General features: G+C 36.8%; 2 protein-coding genes across 4 annotated transcripts in view; one reads left to right on the top strand and one right to left on the bottom strand.

Moving 5' to 3' along the window:
* The window catches only part of Mylk3 (myosin light chain kinase 3), a 45827-nt gene extending 35362 nt beyond the window's left edge, over nt 1-10465 (top strand). For 2 of the 3 annotated variants that reach the window (XM_077793009.1, XM_077793010.1), the window contains exons 10-13: nt 4814-4942; nt 7035-7187; nt 8079-8211; nt 9519-10464. In XM_077793009.1, coding sequence (XP_077649135.1) covers nt 4814-4942; nt 7035-7187; nt 8079-8211; nt 9519-9578 — 475 coding nt within the window. In that variant the 3' untranslated portion in view covers nt 9579-10464. Of the gene's footprint in view, nt 1-4813; nt 4943-7034; nt 7188-8078; nt 8212-9518 lie in introns of all 3 variants that reach the window. The other variant, XM_077793008.1, reaches the window with a different exon arrangement.
* Nucleotides 10466-15427: 4962 nt separating this feature from the next.
* On the bottom strand, nt 15428-21890 carry Orc6 (origin recognition complex subunit 6). Its single transcript, XM_026406904.1, has 7 exons — nt 21826-21890; nt 19962-20091; nt 18427-18590; nt 18111-18200; nt 16995-17107; nt 16460-16531; nt 15428-15555 (listed from the first exon to the last, which is right to left on the bottom strand). Exons 1-7 carry the CDS (start codon nt 21888-21890, stop codon nt 15428-15430), a joined length of 762 nt encoding a protein of 253 aa, XP_026262689.1.
* Between the last annotated feature and the right edge of the window lie 349 nt (nt 21891-22239).

Genomic DNA, 22239 nt, shown 5'->3' with positions numbered 1-22239 from the left:
GTGCTAAATGAGGAGTCATGAATGTTAGGTTCACAAATTTACATGTTATCCTATAGGCCATTGAGTTGAACCTGGTAGGGAAGTGAAAAGGGCTGAAAATTAGTCAAAAGCTCTGTGGGGAGAGCATGCAGGTTCAGAAAGCATGTTCTATACTTCAGAATAACGAAATGTTTATAAAGACAATACGAACCATAAAAAAGCTGTTGTACTTTTGGATGGGGATTTGAAAGATGCTTAGATTTACAGCTCCTGGCAGAGTAGAGGTATACAGAAATCTTCAGAGGCCCTAGCATTCAGAAAGAGGAAACCAGGGTAACCCAAGCTGGACAATGAAGCCATCAGTGGATCTAAGTAATGACTTGTTAAGGGTAAAGGATGAGAACAGGATGGGAGATATCTTGTTTAAGCTGGATCTCCAGTATGTTGGAAGTCTCCCAGCTCCCAGACCAGGGTTCAAATTGGAATTAGAACACAAAATCATTTTTATCAGGTCCTGAGCAGGGCAAGGGGGTGCTTATTCCAAGTGATATGAGACTTCCTATATCAGACTATGGTCATAGAGGAATCTGGAGGGAGGGTTTTGTTGGATATTTTGACACAGTTTTGGAGTGAATGCATAGATTAACTCTTGTCACAATACTGCTGTATTACAAACCACCCCAAAACCCTGTGAACTGAGAGTACGAAGCAACCACCTCTGGAATCAGGGAAGTCTTCTCTGAATAGCCAGAGAACAATGATGTATTCTTTTTAAAAATTTGTTTTAATTAGTTATACATGACAGTAGAATGCACTTATATACTTTGATGTATCATACATAGATAGGATATAATTTCTCATTTTTCTGAGTATACATATTATAGAATCACATTGGTCATATAGTCACATACATATATACAATAATAATGTCTGTTTCATTCTACTATTTTTCTTATTCTCCACATCCCCTGATGATGTATTCTCATATACACATTTGTGAGTTACCTCAGGTAATGGTATACTAAACCTAACTCAGTTGAAACCTATTGTACTAGTTGGAATTTTGTAATTCAGCTGTTAAACACAGCTATTATTAAAACTAAAACTATAAATTAAATTTCTTTATAATTAAAGAAATTACATTAAAAACTAAGATACCATGTACTAAAAACATCCTACCTAATTGTTTTACTACAGTCTATGTTCCTGAGGTTATTTATATCTCTTACAGCAGTATGGTAGAAATACTCCAGAATGGTGAGCAATTAAGCAGCTCTTCCCAAGTCTTCAGTTATTGACTTTATCATAGTACCTTGAAATCAGCCATGGGAAATTAGTATTTACACCCCAGTAATTGGCAAATGCTACAAATCAGGGCTTTTTTTTTTTTTTTTTTTTTTTTGTGTGTGTGTGTGTATAAACTAATAGCTAATTGTTAAACATTTATCTCCACACCACTGGCTGAGAGTCAGTTGATCTAGGCTGAGCTTAGATCCAAGATGTGATCAGTGAGTTCACATCAGCTCCATGTGTATTTCATTCACTTCTCATATTAATAATGGTAGAAGAGCAAGAGGACAAGCTCTCACGGCCTAGATAAGAATTGGTCCAATGTCACGTCCACCCATATTCTGTTGGGTGGAACTCATATGGCCAACCCCAACATTAAGGGGAGGAGTCAGGGCTGGGGATGTGGCTCAAGCAGTAGCGCGCTCGCCTGGCATGTGTGCAGCCCGGGTTCGATCCTCAGCACCACATACCAACAAAGATGTTGTGTCCGCCGAGAACTAAAAAATTTAAAAAAAAAAAGGGGAGGAGTCAATGAATATATTATACTTTTAGTGAAAGGGACACAATGAGGCATTGGGAATGATAATGCCATCTGGGAAGGTGAGTTCTAGGGGTTGAGAGAAAAGGCCTTCTCTTCTTGAGAGGAAGGCTGCGTCCTCTCATTTTTCCTCCTTTACCGAAAGTATTGGGCCAGTTGCTAGTACAGGGGAAGATTGGATTGCCAGAGGAGGGTTTACATGCTCTCTCAGCTTCTTGGTGGAAATCCCATCAACCCCTTGTGGTTCTTTCCCTGGATGAATGTAGGTTGTATTGGTCCTAGGTCTGTATTTACCTGGATCCCAGTAAATTGGAAGAGAAGATTCTTTAGAAAGTGGTTTGAAGGAAACAGGGTATTTTGGCAGAATAATTATTTGATTCATTTTATTCTTAATTGACTCATCTATAAGATGAAGACAATAACCTTACCTTACCTATTTCATAGGGCTATTGTGAAATGAAAGGTATAATATTGGTATGTAAAAAAATTTTAGCACAGTACCTGACAGAAAGTACCCACTAAATTTTAACTAGAGATTTTCTTTTCCTTTTAGAATGATTCTAAAAACTACAGTTTGCCACCCTCTTCCACTCAGCCATCAACTCTCTTTTGAGCTTTGCTTAAACTTCTTGCCCATAACATCTTCTAATTCTTTGTTTTGGGAATCATGATTTTAAAAACTCACATAATATGGGCTGGGGATATGGCTCAAGCGGTAGTGCGCTCACCTGGCATGCGTGCAGCCCGGGTTCGATCCTCAGCACCACATACAAACAACCATGTTGTGTCCGCCAAAAACTGAAAAATAAATATTAAATAATTCTCTCTCCTCTCTCTCTCTTTAAAAAAAAAACTCACATAATATAAAATTTACCACCCAATGTCCATAATTGTATGAGTGAATAAAGGAAATGTAGAATATATATGAAATAAAATACTATTTCACCTTAAAAAAAGGAAGTATTATTTGAAAATATATGACCCTGGAGGACATTATATTAAGTAAAATAAGTCAGGCATAGAAAAACAAATATAGCATAAGCTCACTAATATGTGGACTCTAAAAAGGATGATATTATAGAAGCAGAATAGAATGGTGGTTACTAGGGGGAGAGTTAGTGGCATTGGGGAGATATTGGATAAAGAATACAAAATTTCAGCTGGGCATGGAGGCTTATGCCTATAATCCCAGCAGCTCAGGAGACTAAAGACAGGAGGATCGTGAGTTTAAAGCCAGCCTCAGCAAAAGCAAGCAACTCTGTGAGATCTGTCTCTAAATAAAGTACAAAATAGGGCTGGGGATGTGGCTCAATGGTTGAGTGCACGAGTTCAATCCCCGGTACAGGGGGAAAAAAAAGATAACAAAATTTGAGAGAAGAAAAATAAGTTAAAGAGATTCATAGAACAACATGGTGACTATAATTAATAACATATGTTGCGTATTTGAAATTGCTAAGAAAATAGATTCCAAGTGTTCTCACCACATAAAAATAAGTGAGGTACATGTTAATTAGCTTGATTTAGCTATTTCAAAAGCTATACATATACCAAAAACACCATGCTATATGTCATAAATAAATATACAATTTTTGCCATTTAGGATAAGATAATTGAAAAAATTACCATCTTAATTTTTTAAGTGTACAGTAGTACAGCTGTAGTAGTGCATTATTGTACATTCAGCCTCTAGAACTCTCTCATCTTTTAAAACTGAAACTCTATATCCATTAAATAATAACTTCCCATTTTTCCCCTGCCTCCAACCCTTGGTAACTACCATTTTATTTTCTGTTTCTATAAATTTGACTGCTCTAGTTACCTCCCATCAGTGGAATCACATGGTATTTATGACTAGTTTATTTCACTTAGCATGTCTTTACATTCATCCATGTTGAAGCCTGTATCAGAAATTTCTTCCTTTTTTTTTGAGAGAGAGAAATTTTTTTTTAATATTTATTTTTCAGTTTTTGGTGGACACACATCTTTTATTTTTATGTGGTGCTGAGGATCAAACCCAGTGCCCCATGCATGCCAGGCGAGCGCGTTACCGCTTGAGCCACATCCCCACCCCGGAATTTTCTTCCTTTTTAAGGCAGAATAATATTCTGTTTTCTTTATTCATTCATCTGCCAATGATCACTTGGGTGGCTTCTACCTTTTTGCTATTTTAAGTAATGCTACTATGAACATGGGTATATACATATCTTTTGGAAACCCTACTTTTAATTATTGCAGATCTACTTACCCAGAAGTGGAATTGCTACATCACATGGTAATTCTATTTTTTAACTTTTTGGGTAACTCCCTTCCTATTTTCCATAGGGCTGCCCCGTTTTACATTCCCAACATAAATTTTCTAGTACTTCTACAATCTAGTTGAAATTCCCTTCCTTCCTTTCTACCTTCTATGAGGTATATATACTTATGGGGGTTCAGTAAAGTGGTATCACTTTGTTGTTTTGATTTACATTCCCTAATGATAAGTAACAAAATCTTTTCTTCTTCTTCTTCTTCTTTTTTTTTTTTTTTTGGTACTAGGGATTGAACGCAGGGGCACTTAACCACTGAGGCATATCCCCCTCCCTTTTTATATTTTGAGACAAGGTCTAAGATGCTGAAGCTGACTTTGAACTTGGAATCCTCCTGCCTCAGCTTTCTGAGCTGTTGGGATTACAGGCGTGCACCACCATGCCTAGCTTCTTTCTTTTTCTAATTCTTACCATCATCCCTCAAGTCACTTTGTGCACATTGACAGAGCAGTCCCTTCCCAACATCTTCTATCCCATTTGTACTCACTCGTGTAGCTGAATAGTCCAATAAGATGTATTGATATTCTCTCCTTTTTTGGCTGTAAATGCCTAGAAAAGGATTGTGGTTTTCTGTAAGCCACATGTGTGGTGTGCGAGGTCCAGGCAATATGCTGGACAGAGGGTCAAACAATGTTTCCTCCCACCAGGAATTAGTCCCAGTATTCACATCTTCTTCCATGTTTCTCTTCATTCTCAGGTACAAGCCTCGGGAAAAGCTGAAGGTGAATTTTGGTACTCCTGAGTTCCTGGCCCCAGAAGTTGTCAACTATGAGTTTGTTTCATTCCCCACCGACATGTGGAGTGTGGGAGTCATCACCTACATGCTGTGAGTGCTTAGGGGCTCTGAGGTGGGGCTGGAGACCACTTGTTTTACTCTGGGTATCCTTTGGAGCAGCAAAAACTTGAACACAAGTAGTTTATTTGGGAAGTGTTCCCAGGAAACACAAAATACAAGAGTAGGGTAGAGAGATGGGAAGATAGCCAGTTAAGGGAGTGAATCAAGCCAGTTAACCATATTTACTAATGGATCCTATTTCTTTTTTGTTGTTGTTGTAGTTGGACACAATATCTTTGTTTTATTCATTTATTTTTATGTGGTGCTGAGGATTGAACCCAGTGCCTCACACGTGCTAGACGAGTGCTCTACTGCTGAGCCCCAGCCCCCAAAGTTACCAATTATAATAGGCTAATATGGGAGAAAAAATTAAGATATAAAGTTGTCATTCCCCAAAATAAAAGTCTGAATACCTCATTTCTTCATAATGAAGGCTTACTTAGGATTTAGCACTCTATCAAAGTCATGGATTGATAGTCATGGGTTGATAGTCATGGGTTGAGCCACTGAGTTTTTGAGACTCAAGACATAAAATAATAATTGAAAATAACCAATGCGGTAAGGCCCATCTTCAGGCAATTGAAATTTAATTCTACCAGGGAACTCTGGAATCATTGTGGAGTACTTACTGAGTTATTTATATACCAATTTTTATTTGTTCTTGTTTGCGGGTTGATCCCAGGTATGTATGTGAGGGTAGAATTAATTTCCTGGTTAGTAAAGCAAGATTTAATTGGAAAAGCTTCAGAAAAGAAATGCAGGTACTTTGTCAGTGGGGGCTGGAATGTATCAAAGGCTAAGGCAAGGGGATGGGCAGGTTGGACACTATTGTGTCATCTTACTTTGTCACTTCTGACTCTGTCTCCTTGTTCTCTACAACTGTGGACTCCCCTTTGCTATTTTTTTTAGAGGCAAAAGTTGTGTTTTACTTCTTTTTCTCATCATTACTGTGTTACTGCTACCTACATCCCTGCACTTTGTGTCTGCTGCATCAGGCTGGGGAATTTTAGAGTCAGACACTTAGGTTACCCTGCCACTCAGTCCTGAATTTAGCAGGAGCCTAACAAAGCCAATTTCCCTTTGGCTGAAGGTGAGGGTAGTATCTGAATGACCCTGCTTGTTGAAGAGACATGGAAAACTATTTTTAAATTAAATTAATGTATTCTGTAGCCAGTATGGAAAGCAATATGGGGATTCCTTAGAAAATTGGGAATGGAACCACCTTTTGACCCAGCTATCCCACTCCTTGGTCTATACCCAAAGGTCTTAAAAACAGCATACTGCAGGGACACAGCCACATCAATGTTTACTGCAGCACAACTCACAATAGCTAAACTGTGGAACCAACATAGATGCCCTTCAGTAGATGAATGGATACAGAAAATGTGGTATATATACACATTGGAATATTATTCAGCAATAAAAGAGAATAAAATCATGTCATTTGAAGGTAAATGGATGGAGTTGGAGAATATAATGCTAAGTGAAATTAGCCAATTCCAAAAAACCACATGCCAAATGTTTTCTCTGATATAAGGAGGCTGATTCATAGTGGGGTTGGGAGTGGGTGTATGGGAAGATTAGATGAACTCTAGAAAGGGCAAAGGGGAGGGAGTGAAAGGGAGGGGGCAAAAGGGTAAAAAAGATGGTGGAATGAGATGGACATCATTACCCTAAGTATATGTATGAAGACATGAATGGTGTGAATATACTATGTATACAATCAGAGATATGAAAAATTGTGTCTATATGTGTGACATGAATTGTAATACATTCTGCTTTCATATATAACAAATTAGAATAAAATTATTATATTCTGGACGTACTGAGTTGACAAAAGAGGTGAGAATGATAGGGAACTTATTCCAAATACCATTCCTACCTCTAAAGTTTTAAACCTTCTGTCTCCTTCTCTTAACAAACACGCTGAACTGTATCCTATGAAGAAATAATACGAGTATTTTTCTTTTGAAGCCTTTTGATTCTGGTTAGGTCTGTTTGACCCTCATGTTTCTTCTCTATTCTTTTGAAGTGTCAGCAAATGTGGCTTCCATAAACTGATGGTTCTTTCTCTCTTCTATAGACTCAGTGGTTTGTCCCCATTCCTAGGGGAAACAGATGCAGAAACCATGAATTTTATTGTGAACTGTAGCTGGGATTTCGATGCTGACACCTTTGAAGGGCTGTCAGAGGAGGCCAAGGACTTTGTTTCCCGGCTACTTGTCAAAGAGAAGAGGTACCCTTTACTGCTTGTCATGGACCATTCTGATGGTTACCCTAATCTGGGTGCTGTTCTGGCTTGTTGAGTCCTTCCTTTCTTTAGGATTTCTTAGTCTGTATTTCTTCAGAACAATAAAGGGAGCAGAGGAAGGGACAAAAGAAATCAATTTTAAAACAACTAGAAGCATAAGCTCTAGGAGAGTTTTATAAAAATGCATTATTTACAAATGGGTCACATTTTCAAGTTATAACTAAAAAAAAAAGTCAAGAAAAAAAATCATCATTCTCCAGAATAAAGGTCTGAATATCTAATTTCTTAGTGATGGAAACCTATGCTGACTTCTTCAGCTCTTATTAAAGTCATGGGTTGAACCATTGTGTTTTTTGATACTCAGACAAAATAGTAACTGAAAATAACCAAAAGTATTAGTGACCCAGGAGTAAGACTCAAGAATCTGGTCTCTAAGGCAGCTTATTGTTCTGTGATCTTCAGTTTTTTTCCTGATGGTGAAAGGTTATGTGAGAATAAAAATAATTCTAATTCAAAAGAATCACTTGACATTATCCTCTGTAAGGAAAAATAAACTTCCTTTAAGTGTCAGGTTCTTTCATCTATTAAGAGCAATCTGAGGTACAGATGGCCTTCTAATGCTCTGTTTCCTAGCCCTCTCTGGGTGGTGGAAATTAATCACTTCTGTAGAGGTCAGGGAACATTCTGATGGCAACTTACTGGCAATTTTAAGGAGCAAAATTTTAGATAACTAGGAGTTCCCTTTTTGGTATATGGCACGAATCTGTCTGAATCATTAATTTGTTCCACCGACTCAGGCTTCCATCCAATGGAAGTTTTGGACAACTAGAAAGGGTAACCTCAACTAAAAGTTTTGACTCCTATTTGATTTCACAGCTGCAGAATGAGTGCCACACAATGCCTGAAACATGAATGGTTGAATAATTTGCCCGCCAAAGCCTCAAAATCCAAAGTTCGTCTCAAATCCCAACTATTGCTGCAGAAATACATGGCCCAGAGAAAATGGAAGGTATTTTTTCTTTCAGTAAAGGCAACATTTATCTTCTGTACTTTGTAAGAGTTTTAGCTAAGTTTTTACTTACATTTTGATTTTGAATAATTTAGGGGAAAAAAAATCTATTCATATCAAAAGCCATTACTTGATTAAAATATACCACACACTAACTGGGTGCAGTGGTGCATGCCTGGAGTCCCAAGGATTTGGGAGGCAAGGCAAGAGGATCACAAGTTTGAGGCCAGCCTTGGCAACTTGGTAAGACCTCAGCAACTTAGGACTGGGGATATAGCTCAGTGGTAAAGCACTGAGGATTGATCCCCGGCACCAAAACAAGACAAAACTACACACCAAAACTAACTGGAATAAATGTGACTTTTAGTTTGTAGTTATATGGACACTTGAAATGGCAGAATGAAGTTGAGCATAGGTTCTCAGTGGTAATAGTAGTGAAGCTCCTGAACTAACTGGTTGTAGCTTGAGGCCTACTTTTCAAACTACTGAAATGGGGGTTGAGAAAGTCCTATTTAAATTTTAAACATTTTATAATTTGTTTATAACAGAACTCATTCATACCATAGACATAGAAAATATCTTAAAAACAAGTAGCTTTCCAATATTTTGGTACGGACTCAGATCCTTGCAAAAAAACTAAAGCAGGGCTCATTAGTAGGATGCTTGCTTAGTATATGCAAGGCCCTAGTTTGATCCCCAGCACAAATATAATAAAACAAAATAAATCCCAAATCTTTATCTAGGGATCCAGCACATGTAGACACAGATGAAGCAAAATATTATTTCATTTACTGTAACAGTGTGACACATGCTTATATTTTTGGTTGTCATTTGGTTTCATAAGGAAAAAAACTGTTCACAATCCATGAACTTTTTTTTTTTAATATGTTTTTTAGTTGTAGACAGACACAATACCTTCATCTTATTTATTTATTCTTATGTGGTGCTGAGGATCGAACCCAGTGCCTCACACATGCTAGGCAAATGCTCTACCAACTGAGCTACAATCCTAGCCCCACAACCCGTGAATTTAATTACACAGTCTACTGGTGAGTTGTGATTCAGTTTGAAAAACACTGCTCTAGGGTGCTCCCCTTTTCATGTGAAAAGGGCAGAAAGACATCTCACTTCATACTTAACTTGAAACATGCCATTTAAGGTCATATAACTATTTGACTATAATTATTCTAGAAATTTGTTCTGAACAAACCCTAGTAGTAGATTTGTTTAAGTCATTATATCTTCTTAAAGCCATTGGTCTAAAAATATGCTTTCTCTTTTTATTTTTTTTAACTTCTTCCCTCAAGAAACATTTCTACGTGGTGGCTGCTGCGAACAGGTTAAGGAAATTTCCAACTTGTCCCTAATCTTCAACTCTGCTGCTCCAGTGGGCCCAGAAATTATTGAGGCCAGTGGTGATGTGAAGAGATGACTCAAGATTTTAAGTAATATGACCTTCTACTATTATTGATTCCTCTTATTTTGTAAAAAAAAGTTCTGGCTATTGCCTTATGGACAAAAGTGGCTAAAAAGAAAATATCTTAGGAGCTTTGTTTCCGCCTTGTAAGATCACTAGGTTTGAAATGCTGTGTTTACTTTTCAAGTATTCCTCCTTTTGACAATAAGCGTAGGCATGCTTAGGTAGGTAGGAAAGGTCCTACTTTGCATAGAATCAAATTAAATTCTAAACTTAATGTGATTAAAGAACTCAGTAGACACAAAGATATATTATTATTATCTCGTCCAGTACAAAGAATGCCAAAACAAGAATTCCTAGAAGTTTGATCTATCTTGAACTTCCTGCTCTAGTGTCAAACTATGTGGGCTTAGGACAGTAATCCTCAAATTTGTTTTAATTTATGCTCCCTTTGAGAATCAACATTGATGTGTATTCTTTAGTATCATTTGCAATCTTGAAATATATCAACTGTTACAGCTAAATCTGATAATTTGGAATGTGTGTTTTAAACTCTACATACCTTCATTCTTTTCTAAATTTTGTCCCGTCCTGACTCCCTTTTCTTGGGTATGAATCTCTGGTTTTGTAAGCCTGGAAGCTGATCTACAAAATATAGTGTAATGATGTTCAGCTGAGAGAAACACAGGAATGTTACATTATGAAGCAATAAAGGAAAACTGCTCTCTTACTGCTGTAGTAAGGACATACTACTTTCAGTGTTGTCATTCTTTAAACAGACAATTCATGTGAAAAGGGCAGAAAGACATTTCACTTCATACTTACTTTAAACAGACAAAAAATGTAGGGGCATTTTTAAACACTATTGTAAGCATTTATGAAATCATCCATTCACTGAAATAACACTATTCTCAATGTAGCAAGCAATATATTTACTAACTTCTAACTATGTATATTTTAACAGTTTCCCAACTTATAGCGATTAAAAGGAACACTTTATTATTTGAAACATTCTTTTTAATTTCTTTGGTTTTGATTCTTGTGCTATTCCCAATTCCTTGTCAAGTTATCAATACCTTCTCAAGTTTAGTTGGTGTAGTGATTTTTCATTTTTAATCAGACATGCAGCAGTTTCACAGCCTTTCTAGGATTCTCCCCGTCCAGAATAAAGAATTTTCTTGGTATAAAGAAGGAAGCAAAAGATGGAGAGGTTATCCTGATGCTGCAGTTCTCAAGTTGTACCTTTCCTCTGGGAAGCTAACCCTCTTAGGGAAGGTCAGATTTTCAGTGTCAGCACCTCTAGGCCTGCTCCAACTTGGCCAATTAATAAGTAAACATCAGAAACTATCTGAGACAATACTAGCAATTTGGTAAAATGTTTTATTTTTTAAGTATCAGTTATTTTTCTGGAAAAAGTTTTCTGAGGGTAGCCTATAAGAAGGAATTATAATATTCTGTAGTTTCCCTTTGTACAACAGTTCTTATCTCTAGGACATATGATCCTTGGGAAATAATATGAATCCACACAAGTATAAGAGGTAATATGACATTTAGCCCCCAATTTGAAACTCAAAGGAGCTTTTATGAGGGCTGGGGTTGTGGCTCAGCTGTGGTGCACTTGCCCATGCATGAGGGACTGGGTTCGATCCTCAGCACCAGGTAAAAATAAAATATTGTGTCCACCTATAACTAAAAAATAAATATTAAAAAAAAGAGCTTTTATGAAGCTTGAATTTATGGATATTTTTAGTTCTCCACTTGCCGGTGTGTACTTACCTCAAAATATTTTAGATTAGAACAGTGCTAGTATCAACTATTTCTAATGGGACTTTAATAATTTGATAAATAGTCATTGGAAATTCTTGGGCAGAGAAACTAAAAGGTATCAGGGTCTACCTTATTCATTTATAAGGCTGGTGAAAAGTTTGTAAGGGTGTGGGAAAAATGTCATTTCTCCACCTTTACCCACACTTTATGTAGCAATTCTATTTTTGGAAATTTATCTCTTAGTACTTGAACAAATATGCAGAGGTTTATACAATTTTTTTTTTACTGTAGCACTGTTGCTAATGACTCAATGAAAGTTTGAGTTTAGTTAAATAAATTTTGCCATAATCATATAGAATAATTCACAGCTATTAAAGATAGATCTAGATCTACTAAAAGTCATCTTCTCATTTAAAAAATTATAGAACATGGGATGGGGGTGTGGCTCAGTGGTAGAGCACTCGCCTAACATGTGTGAGGCCCTGGGTTCAATCCTCAGCACCATGTACAAATAAATAAAATAAAGGTATAGATTCCACCTACAGTTAAGAAAAATTATATATATATATATATATATACACGTATATATGTATATGTAATTTTTATTAAATTATAGAACATATGTATGGCATCAACCCATTTGAAGAGACATATGCTTATATGTGCATTAAAAATTCAAGGAAATGCAAAAAACTTCACAATATGGTCCAAAAAGCGGATGAGTGGGAAGGGGTATTCTACTTTTTACTTCATAACTTTCTGAATCATTTGAATTTTTCCTTTTTTAAGCAATGAACATGTATGTATTGCTTTTACAACTAAAAATTAGCAACCTAATATTAAGTATGGACTTTGTTTGGACTTTTATTTGAATAAAAGTAAAAAGATAATTCAGAGTCATTGAGGGAATTTAATTCTAAGTTTCACATTTGATAGAGCTGAGCCTCCAAAAGTTTTTTATACAAAAACAGTACTGAAACAGATGGATTTACTAATTAGTAATCTTTCATCACTGGGATGTGAATGTATTGGAAAATTGTAAAAAGGACTCCTGCCCTAAAAGGGCATTTGGACCAAGACTGCTTTCAGCAATTCCCCACTCCCCCTGCTACATTCTAAATAATCAAAATAATTACTAATACCTGCCTTTAAAGAAAATTTATTCTCATACATAAACAAGGCTCAGAAATTTCAGATTTACCAGAATCTCATCTTAATAGTGTAACTTCAAAGTAAATGTGCTAATAAACTCAAAATGAATGAAATATCTAATAGTAAGAGTCAAATCTATAAAACTCTTAGAAGAAAATGGGAAAAACTTCATAACATTGGATTTGGCAATGATTTCTTTGGAACATGAGCAAAATGCACAGGCAACAAAAGTAAAAATAGACCAAGTAGATTATATCAAAATTAAAAACTGCATGAGAGAGATAACAGAGTGAAAAGACAATCTAAGGAACAAGATAAAACATTTTCCAATTTCCCCAATATATAAAGGTTAGTATTTATAATATATAACGAACTACAACCCAACAACAAAAACTAAACAACCCTACTGAAAAAAGGGCAAAGGACTTGAATAGACATTTCTACAAAGAAAATATGAAGAGTTACTAAACACATGAAAATATGCTTCACATAATCATTAGGAAATGCAAATTAAAATCACAATGAGATAACACCTCACATCTACTAAGAAGGCAACTATGAAAAAAACATAAAACCAAAACCAACACAGGAAAATAAAACAAAAATAATAGGCATTGGTGAGCACGTAGGGACTACTGATGGGAACTAATGATGGAAATGTAAAATGGACAATATGATGGCTCCTCAAAAATTTAAAAATAGAATAACCACGTTTCAATAACACCACTTCTGGGAACATAGCCAGAAGAACTGAAACCAGTATTGCCAAGAAGTATCTATAAATCCATGTTCACAGCATCATTAGTCATAACCACCAAGAGGAAGCAACACATGCATCCCATTGATTCATGAATAGATGGGGAAAAAGTAAATGGACTAACTATTCAACCTTGAAAAGGAAGGATATTCTGACATGCTATAATATGGATGAATCTTAAAGACATTATGCTAAGTAAAATAAATCAATCTCAAAGAAATACCTTATATGAAGTACCCAATCAAATTCAGAGACAAAAAGAATGTGTCTGAGGGCTGGGAGAGGGAAGAATGGGGAATTGTTTAATTGGCAGTTTTGTAAGATGAAAAAAATTCTGGAGATTGGTTGCAAAACAATGGACTCCTGCCCTAAAAGGGCATTTGGATCAAGACACCCTGCTGAACAGTACACTTAAAAAAGGGAGGACTGGGGATATAGCTCAGTAGTAAAGCGTTTGCCTAGCATGTGATACTGTGAATACATTGCTTTTGGTTCAAAGCTAGAAATCTAAATATTGGCACCAAATAAAAACAAATTATGTAAGCTTTTAAAATAAATAGGGATGATCCCCTTATCCATATTAGTTAAAATTAATAACAAAAGCTACTACTTAGTGGATACCTCCTATATGTCATGTATTTTATAAGCATTAAACAGGCTTATTAAAAGTGTTGAACTCTTAGGAGAAAAGTGGCAGAGACAGAATTTATTTATTTTTATTTTAATTTTTTGTACCATGAATTGAACTAAGGATCGCTTAACCACTGAGCCACATCCCCACCTTCTTTTATTTTGATACAGGGTCTCACTAGGTTGCTTATAGCCTTGCTAAGTTGTTGAGGCTAGCTACAAACCTGCAATCTTCCTGACTGCAATCACTTGAATTTTCATTTTAAAAATTATGGAACTTATGTTCCCCCAAGCTGTTGGATTACTGGCATGTACCATCACTCCTGGCCAGAATTTAAATTGAAGTGTGTGTGGTTCTAAAGCTCATGTTCATTTCCCAATACCATGGGGTTTGCCAAATATGCCTTTGTTGGGGTAATATGACTATGGTATTCCTTTAGCTTTAGTTTGACAAATTTCTAGAATTAAAAAAGGTGGGAGAGAAAAAAATACACCCTGAATCATTCCACTTGTAGCAGACAAAAAGCAACTATTATTTCTGAGGCCAGTGTGAATAGATTTTAAAATTGAATGCAATTATATCATCATGGAAATTCATACCATCATGGAAGTATTGAATTAGATCATATATTTTTAATTTTAGTTAAAATCATGTGTGGCATGATGCCAAGCAACTTCCTAACCTCTATAATAGACCTTTCCATAATTTAAAATTAAGTACTGTTTATGAAGGTTACATTTTGAAGTGTGTAGATTTTAACCCGTTAAGTCCCAAGTTTTTAATTCTATGAACAAAATATTCAAATATTATTTCAAAGTTATTATAAGTAGTACATATGTTTTTCAGCTTAAGTTTTTATAGGTATTCCACACCTGGGACAATAGGACAAGATGGTTTAAGGAAAATAAACCTTAGTATATTGCTTGATTATGACTGGCCCAGTGGGACTTGAGCTTGGGTGCTGGTGAGCAATAAGGCTCAGCGAACAGGAACTTGTTCTCTCCCCCTGCAAGAATAGACAGATTCTGGCCTAACAAAGATTCTTCCAAACTGGTGCCAACTGCAATCTGGGTGTATATAAAAATAACATTTATTAATATAGGCTGTACAATATATTTAGTCAAACCAAAAAACATACACAACAACTTAAGTAGAATTGGTAAGATTCCATTCAGCCTGAAATTTATATTCCAGATAGAAATGGAAACTGCCTTTAGCTTAAAACACAATCGAAAAGCAAAGTGGTTTCTATTACATCTTGTGGGAGAGTGGAGACCTGTGGAGAGCTGAAGTACTGTAGTTGATTTAATATTGTCAAGGCCGGGGCCAGCCCATAGCCCAGAACAGAAATTAGCCCTAGTGCTGGCTTCTTTACTATGAAGGCAATAGGGTATTGTTATAAAAGTTCAAACAAAATCCCAAAGTCCTAAAATCTTCCTGGAAGTGGCAGCGTACCATAGGTTTGCAGCACATACCAGTATGGAAACTGCAATCACTTTGCTGTAGTCTTTTGAGCTTTGGTAGCATTTTCTAAAATTTTCCTTTTCCATTCTTCATAATCCTGTGTCAGATCTTCATCTTTCTGAGATGTATGTGGGATCTCTACTACTTTTTCTATTTCTGTGAGAGAAAAGGTTAAAAACTAGCTTTAAAATTCCTATGTTTACAAATGAAATAGAAAAAAAAAAGCAAATTTGTTTAAAGTATTTATTTCAATTAATCAAGGTAATAAAATACAGAAATGGCATATCGTTTTTTTTCTACATCTACTCCAAGCATCCCAAGACATCTAATAGCAGTCAACATTTATCACTGTTTGTGTTTAATAGGCACTGAACTGAGCACTTTAAACAGTATCTCATCTAACCCTTATCACAATCCTATGAAGTGAGTTCTAATATTAATCACATTTTACGGATTAGGAAATTGAGATTCACAGAAATTATGTGACTTTTTTAAAAAATCACCCAGCTTGTAGGTAGTGTTAAAACAAATATGAGGTAGCTGGATTTTCTATGTAAGCAAACTAGAACCTACCTTTTTGAAGCTAAGAAGATTTAAAAAAAAAAAAAAAAAAGCCTCAAAAACCAGCTAGGGACATCCCATCTGATCATGCTCAAAGAGAAAAATGCTTAGCCATAGCCAATTAGGTGATTTCTCTACTTCCAGGTTCAGTCTATAAAATCTTGCTGTTCATATTGCTTTTTGCAACCCTCTGAACTTCTTTCAGATTTGACTGTTGTCCAATTCATGAGGTTCTTTGTTCAAAAAACTGCTAAATTTGTCAAAAGCTCTTAAGAGTAGGAAAGCAGGATTTGAACCTCGGCAGGTTGGCTTCAGACACATTCTTAATTACATAATGTTTCTGTTACTTCCACTGATTGCTTGGAAAACTGGTTGTGTCAAATGATTAATGGTCAGGATTTATACTCTTTAGGGGAGCTACTACAGCAGCACAGGACTGCAGTCTGCCTTAATCACACTGCATTAATTTCAATGTCATTATGGTGTTAGTAAGCCTTACCCTTCACTGGTGGTTCAACCACTGTTTTCTTTTTCTTCTGGGGTGGACTAGATAAATATCCAGGTTCTCTATCTATAAGGAAAGAAAAAAGTGTTATTGAGGTTACTTTTCCTCCTATTTTTAATTTTAGTATTTGGATACATTTTGAATCACAAATAAAAATTAGATACCTCGATGGAAAAAAAAATAGCAGGATAAGGTGAAGGCAAGTGATCTTGCCCTTTTCTTTTCTTGCTGTTCCTCTTATGAGATTTGAGAACCACTTGTATCCTAGCTTATGTATATGGCAGATGGTATTTTACATTAGAGCATGTTAAAAAAGAATCCATTTTCCAGGTATAAATTCATGGAATCATAGGTTTTTTTTTTGTTTTACTTGAAAAATACAAAAATCAGTTTCTCACTAAAGACATTATCTGGCCCACATTAAGTACAGAATTTAGAAAATAGCCAGTTTACAAGTTTAAAAATATCTTACTTTTACCAGCAAGTCCACATTTTCAAATGATACATTCTTGAATTACAGAATACTCACTGTCAATTTGCTGCCCAATCTTCTCTAATTGTTTACATAGTCGATCAAATATGGCTCTTTTTACTCCAGATGTGGCTGCCATTTTGTTTTTATCCACTTTTAACTTTAGAATCCTATGAAAGAATTTCATAAATGCTTACATCAGGACCAGCACAGCTTTCTTCTTTGACCAACCAGATTATAATTTTTTTAAACATTAATTTTTAGTTGTAGGTGGACACAATACCTTTATTTAAAAACAAATTTTTTAGTTTATAGACCTTATTTATTTATTTATCTATCTTTATTTTATTTTATTATGTGGTGCTGAGGATCGAGCCCAGTGCCTCACAGGTAGGCGAGCACTCTATCACTTGAACCACAACCTCAGGCCCCCTTTTTAATTTATTTTTATGTGGTGCTGAGGATAGAACCCAGTGCCTCACACATGCTAGGCAAGCACTTTACCACCAAGCCACAACCCCAGCCCCTTTTATTTTATTTTTATGTGGTGCTGAGGATCGAACCCAGTGCTTCACACATGCTAGGCAAGTCACAACCCGAGTCCTAGATTATAAATTAATTCTTTTTGCCTATGCTTTATTAAAAAAACCAACTGTTCACAGTTTTTTTTTCCTTTATTCTAAACATGTCATTAGCTAGCACCATGCAAATTTGTCTTTTTAAGCTCTTTGTTTATTAGATGAATAGAATTAAAATGCACATGGAATTTGGTGACGATTAGGTAACAACTTGATATATACATAGATAACCCAAAATTTTAAGATGAATTAAAGAACAGTTAACATTAAAAAAAAAAAAGGCTAGAAAATCACACATGACCACTGTTTTGACAGATTTCATCACTTATAAAAAGCAGACTCTGAAATTAGAATACCCATCTTACATATATGGCTGCCACTTGGCAAATGAGCTTCTGGCAGCCCTAGTTCCAAGTTGTCAGCTACATTATGAGATAACTGAGAATCTGGTCACTTAGCCAATATTCCTAGTGTTATTTATAGGGGGAAAATATGTTCTGAGTTAAAATCAACCAAAGTTAGAAGTATTCTTTGTGAATAAAAAAACCCACTTATAAATTTGAAAGCTTTTCTGAATGTTAATAGGAACACTTACTTGCATGCTGTAAGTAGTGCAGCAGTGGTGAAAAGTGGCCTGGATAAGTCAAGATCTACTTGTTGTGTCTGGGGAAGACTGGACTCGTAGCTGGAGGAATAGTGTATTTGTAGAATTGTTAGGAAATAGTATTTCAAAAGGAACTGAAAATGCAAATCAGAACTTACAAAGTATTTTAAATACATGAGATAAACACTCTTTGATTTAGCATCTTAAGTTCTTTTTTTTAAGACTGAAAGTTAACCCGAATAGATCACTGTATGATTCTGCTTTATCTACAGCATGCACTTTCAGTTAAGGTTCTTTATGCCCATACCTTTGCAGTATCTTTGAAGCCATGTTCACTGCTTCTGTACAGCTAAATTGTACAGCTAGGTCTCTTATTCCAACATTTGAATTCAGGCCCAGTAAACACTCAAAAGATTTAAGACAGCTCTGATACGTCTTCTTGTTCAAACCAGAAAGTTTAATTAAATAAGGCTTTGAAAGGAAAAACACAAATAATAAATTCTATGATTTAAACAATTCATAAGCAGCATAAACTTTTCAAAATTAATTCTGTGGCAAATCACTCTAATTAAAGGTTTAACTTCATTTAATAGAAAATCAGTAATTTTGTCAAGCAGACTACTGCTACTCTAAAGGATTACCTAGTCCTAGTCAGGAAGCTCTTAAAATAGAAAGGTAGTTATGCATATGCACAAATAATTAAAAACAACAACAACATGGGAACAAATATAAGGTTACTTGTTTTTCAACAAAGGTGCCCAGTGTACAAATGATTGGGAAAAAGAACGAGGAAAGTGGTGAAAAGGATATGGGGAGGGTGCATGTAATAGAGAAAGGAAAGGGAGAAGAGAAGGAAACCAGGAGAGAAAAAAAACAGGACAATCAGTATCTATCGGAAACAACTCTGAGAGAATTAAGGAGAGCTTCATAAAGAATATAACAGCAGGGGCTGGGATTGTGGCTTAGAGCTAGAGCACTCGCCTAGCACACTGGAATCCCTGGGTTCAATCCTCAGCACCACATAAAATAAAATAAAGATATATGTCCACCTACAAGTAAAAAATAAATACATATATATATATATATATATATATATATATATATATATATAAAAAGAATATAACAGCAAGGTGGGGTCATTTAAGACAAATAGGAGCTTGCCAGAAGAGCACTCCAGGAAATAAAGGTGCATTTTCAAAGCCAAAAGTCATTAAAGTGAATCTATTAAGTGAATAGTGTAGATTGAGGTCAGGGCTCAAGAGAGTCTAACCTCAAGCTACAAACAGCTTTGTTTTTAACATTTACACCATTTAATAATTGTTTCCACCATGACACACATATTGCTAATGATGTTACATACAGTAATATTGTTTAATCATAATAATAACACCCAGTGAAATGAACATTTTTATCTCTACTTTATGGTTGAAGAAACTGGTGGCTCACAGAGCTAGTGAATGGTGTTGAGATTTGATCTTAACATTGTTGACTCTTCCGACTCCAAAGCTGCTTCTCTTAATCACTGTGACAGTGGGAGACGGGGATCAGAGATTCAAAATATGTGCTTTAGGAGATCAAACTAACAACCCCATGGGAGATCTCGGCTTCTATGAATAAAGAGGTGGTTAGGGAAATAAAGAGTAAAGAGAACATTGCAAAAAATATTTTTTGCCAACTTGACAAAATGAGTCTAAAGTTCTATCTAGAATAACATATAATAATAACCAAAATTCTAAAACATGAAAAGTTTTTAACTGGGTCTAATCTAACAAAAAGTAAAATATAACAGCTAAGCTCTAGTGTTGTGCTAGGTTATTCAGACATTTGATGGGACCTACTTACCCTGTCCAAGGGGCATTTCATCCAGGAAGCAGCAAGGTCCAGGCACATGACTGCATTACTGGTTTCTGTGATATGTGCAGATAAACCAATGCACTTCACCTGGGACAGTCTCAAGTACTCCTCTGCTTTTCTATAAGGACAATATGTGAATCAAAAATATTTTTCAGGCCAGGAGTAGTGGCACACACCTACCTGTAATCCTAGTGATTAAGAAGGCTGAGGCAGGAGGAGGGCAAGTTCAAAGCCAGCTTCAGCAACTTAGCAAGGACCTAAGCAACTTGAGAGCCTGTCTCAAAAAGGGCTGGGGATGTGGTTTAGTGGTAAAGCACTCCTGGGTTCAATCCTGGTACCAAAAACCAAACCAAACAAACAAACAAACAAACAAACAAAAAAAGGGGCTGGGGTTGTAGCTCATTGGTACAAAGCTTGTCTAGCATGTGTGAGGTGCTGGGACTGATCTTCAGCACCACATAAAAATAAATAAAATACTGGTATTAAAGAAAAAAACCCTATTTTCAGAAGTTTGTCTGACACTTATGTAAACAATGAATACACTTGGATGGACTTCATCTTGAGCCTAACTACTATGCAAGTTTATTTGGGGTTGAGAATGAAGTTCACATCCTGTGCTGAGGGGAAGTTTTAAAGGACAGTAGCAAAACTTTGATTCCCAACATCATTTTCCAAATGCTTTCAGGTAAAAGTCTATTTCTAAAAACAACAACAACAACAAAAAAAAAAACAAAAACAAAAAAAACAAATAAAAAAACCCTTTTCTTTCCTCCATCCATTACCGCAACAAACATGAACAATCAGAGGTGGGCAGGTTGGATCAGGGTCCCTCCTTTATTTCCCCTTCCTTTAAATTCGTGGCTTTCAAACTTTACAGGACAATCACCATGGGGCTTATGACAACAGATTCTGGGTCCCATTGGCCAGTTTGGTCAGTAGGTGTGGAGTGGGGTTCAAGAATTTGTATTTCTAAGGACTGCCAAGATGATAACGCTGCTGCGGGTCCAGGGACCACACTTAAAAAGAACCGCTGTTCTAAACGATTACCTAGTCCTATATAATTTTATTTTATTTTCAGTTGTTGATAGACCTTTTTTTTTTTTTTGTTTATTTATATGGGGTGCTGAGAATCGAACCCAGTGCGTCACACATGCCAGGCAAGTGCGCTACCGGAGAGCGACAGCCACAGTCCCTAAATTAAATTTTTTTAAGGAGTGCTCTTTTGCTTCTCCCTCCCGGGCTTAACCTTTGGCTGCAAAGGTGTTTTTGAACCTCGGACCTGCAGTGTTCCTTCTGATCTCTAGGATTTTGCAACAGTTGCCTCCTTGAGCTGCTCTTGCCACATCTTCCCAGGTCTGGACCTCACATCAATTGCGTCTTAGAGCAAAGGGCACCTCCTCCAGGACCTTTCCTGAATTATTATTAAGGTGGCTGATAGGCCACGCCCTGCCCTACAATCGCTCCGGCACACTATCCTGCAGTGTTCTACGTGGTTCTTGCCACTGGCAGACAGTGATCCCCAGAGGGTCCCTACCGTGTTTGGGTCACTAAGTTAAATAAACCCTCAATAAAATTCTACAGAATGACTCGAATTTCTCCCTGACACGTTCCTTTTCCTACCCCCGTGCATCCCACAAAGCTGGATGTTCCTAAGGACGTCTACAACTGACCCTTTTTATCATTTCATACAAGTCCATGGTCGTGAACCTTTTCTTGAAGAAGGGCCTAAGTCTCATCCACCCTCTGCGCTCCATTCCCACACCGCCCGTCCTGTAAAAGGGCGCGGGCCAAACCTAATGGCTCAGGATCGTGAGACAGTGACCTCTCCCGGGGCGAGAGCGGCCGGACTCACCTCAGCACTTCAGGTTTAGTGAGGCCCAGGCGCGGGGCTAAGCGCCCAATCAACCCCGACTCCATGGCGCTAGCTTGCACTACACGCGCGAACAGCTGTGGACGACAAAACCCGCGCGCAGACGCAGCGCCAGCCAGTGAGAGTCAGGACCCCACCCCCGGCACATCTGGATTGGTTGGAACAAGTTGAGAACGCCCCACAAACCAATCCTGGTCCTTCTTCTGCGCAGGTGCAACACGAGTGTGCTGATCTAGGCGGATACAGTCAATGTGGGCAGGCGGCTCCCCCTCCTTCTACTCCTTCCTTCCTAACAAACTCGTTGAACCCGCCTTTCCTTCCTGCTGTCTCCTGCCTGCCGCTAAGCAACACCCGCTGCTCTGCACCGCACCGCCCACTCTCACACACTATGGAGAG

The sequence above is a fragment of the Urocitellus parryii genome, chromosome 15 (genome assembly GCF_045843805.1).
Source record: "Urocitellus parryii isolate mUroPar1 chromosome 15, mUroPar1.hap1, whole genome shotgun sequence".
NCBI classification, from domain to species: domain Eukaryota; kingdom Metazoa; phylum Chordata; class Mammalia; order Rodentia; family Sciuridae; genus Urocitellus; species Urocitellus parryii.
This window is presented reverse-complemented; position numbering and strand designations above follow the sequence as displayed.

What these genes read in the sequence shown, in the direction of transcription:
- Orc6 (XM_026406904.1), bottom strand. Translation starts at nt 21,890, where the DNA reads ATGGAGTCGGGGTTGATTGGGCGCTTAGCCCCGCGCCTGGGCCTCACT. An exon ending in TGAAATGCCCCTTGGACAGG is followed by an intron (nt 18,591 to 19,961) that starts GTAAGTAGGTCC and finishes TTCCTTTCAAAG; the next exon opens with CCTTATTTAATTAAACTTTC. An exon ending in GGTTGAACCACCAGTGAAGG is followed by an intron (nt 15,556 to 16,459) that starts GTAAGGCTTACT and finishes TTTCTCTCACAG; the next exon opens with AAATAGAAAAAGTAGTAGAG.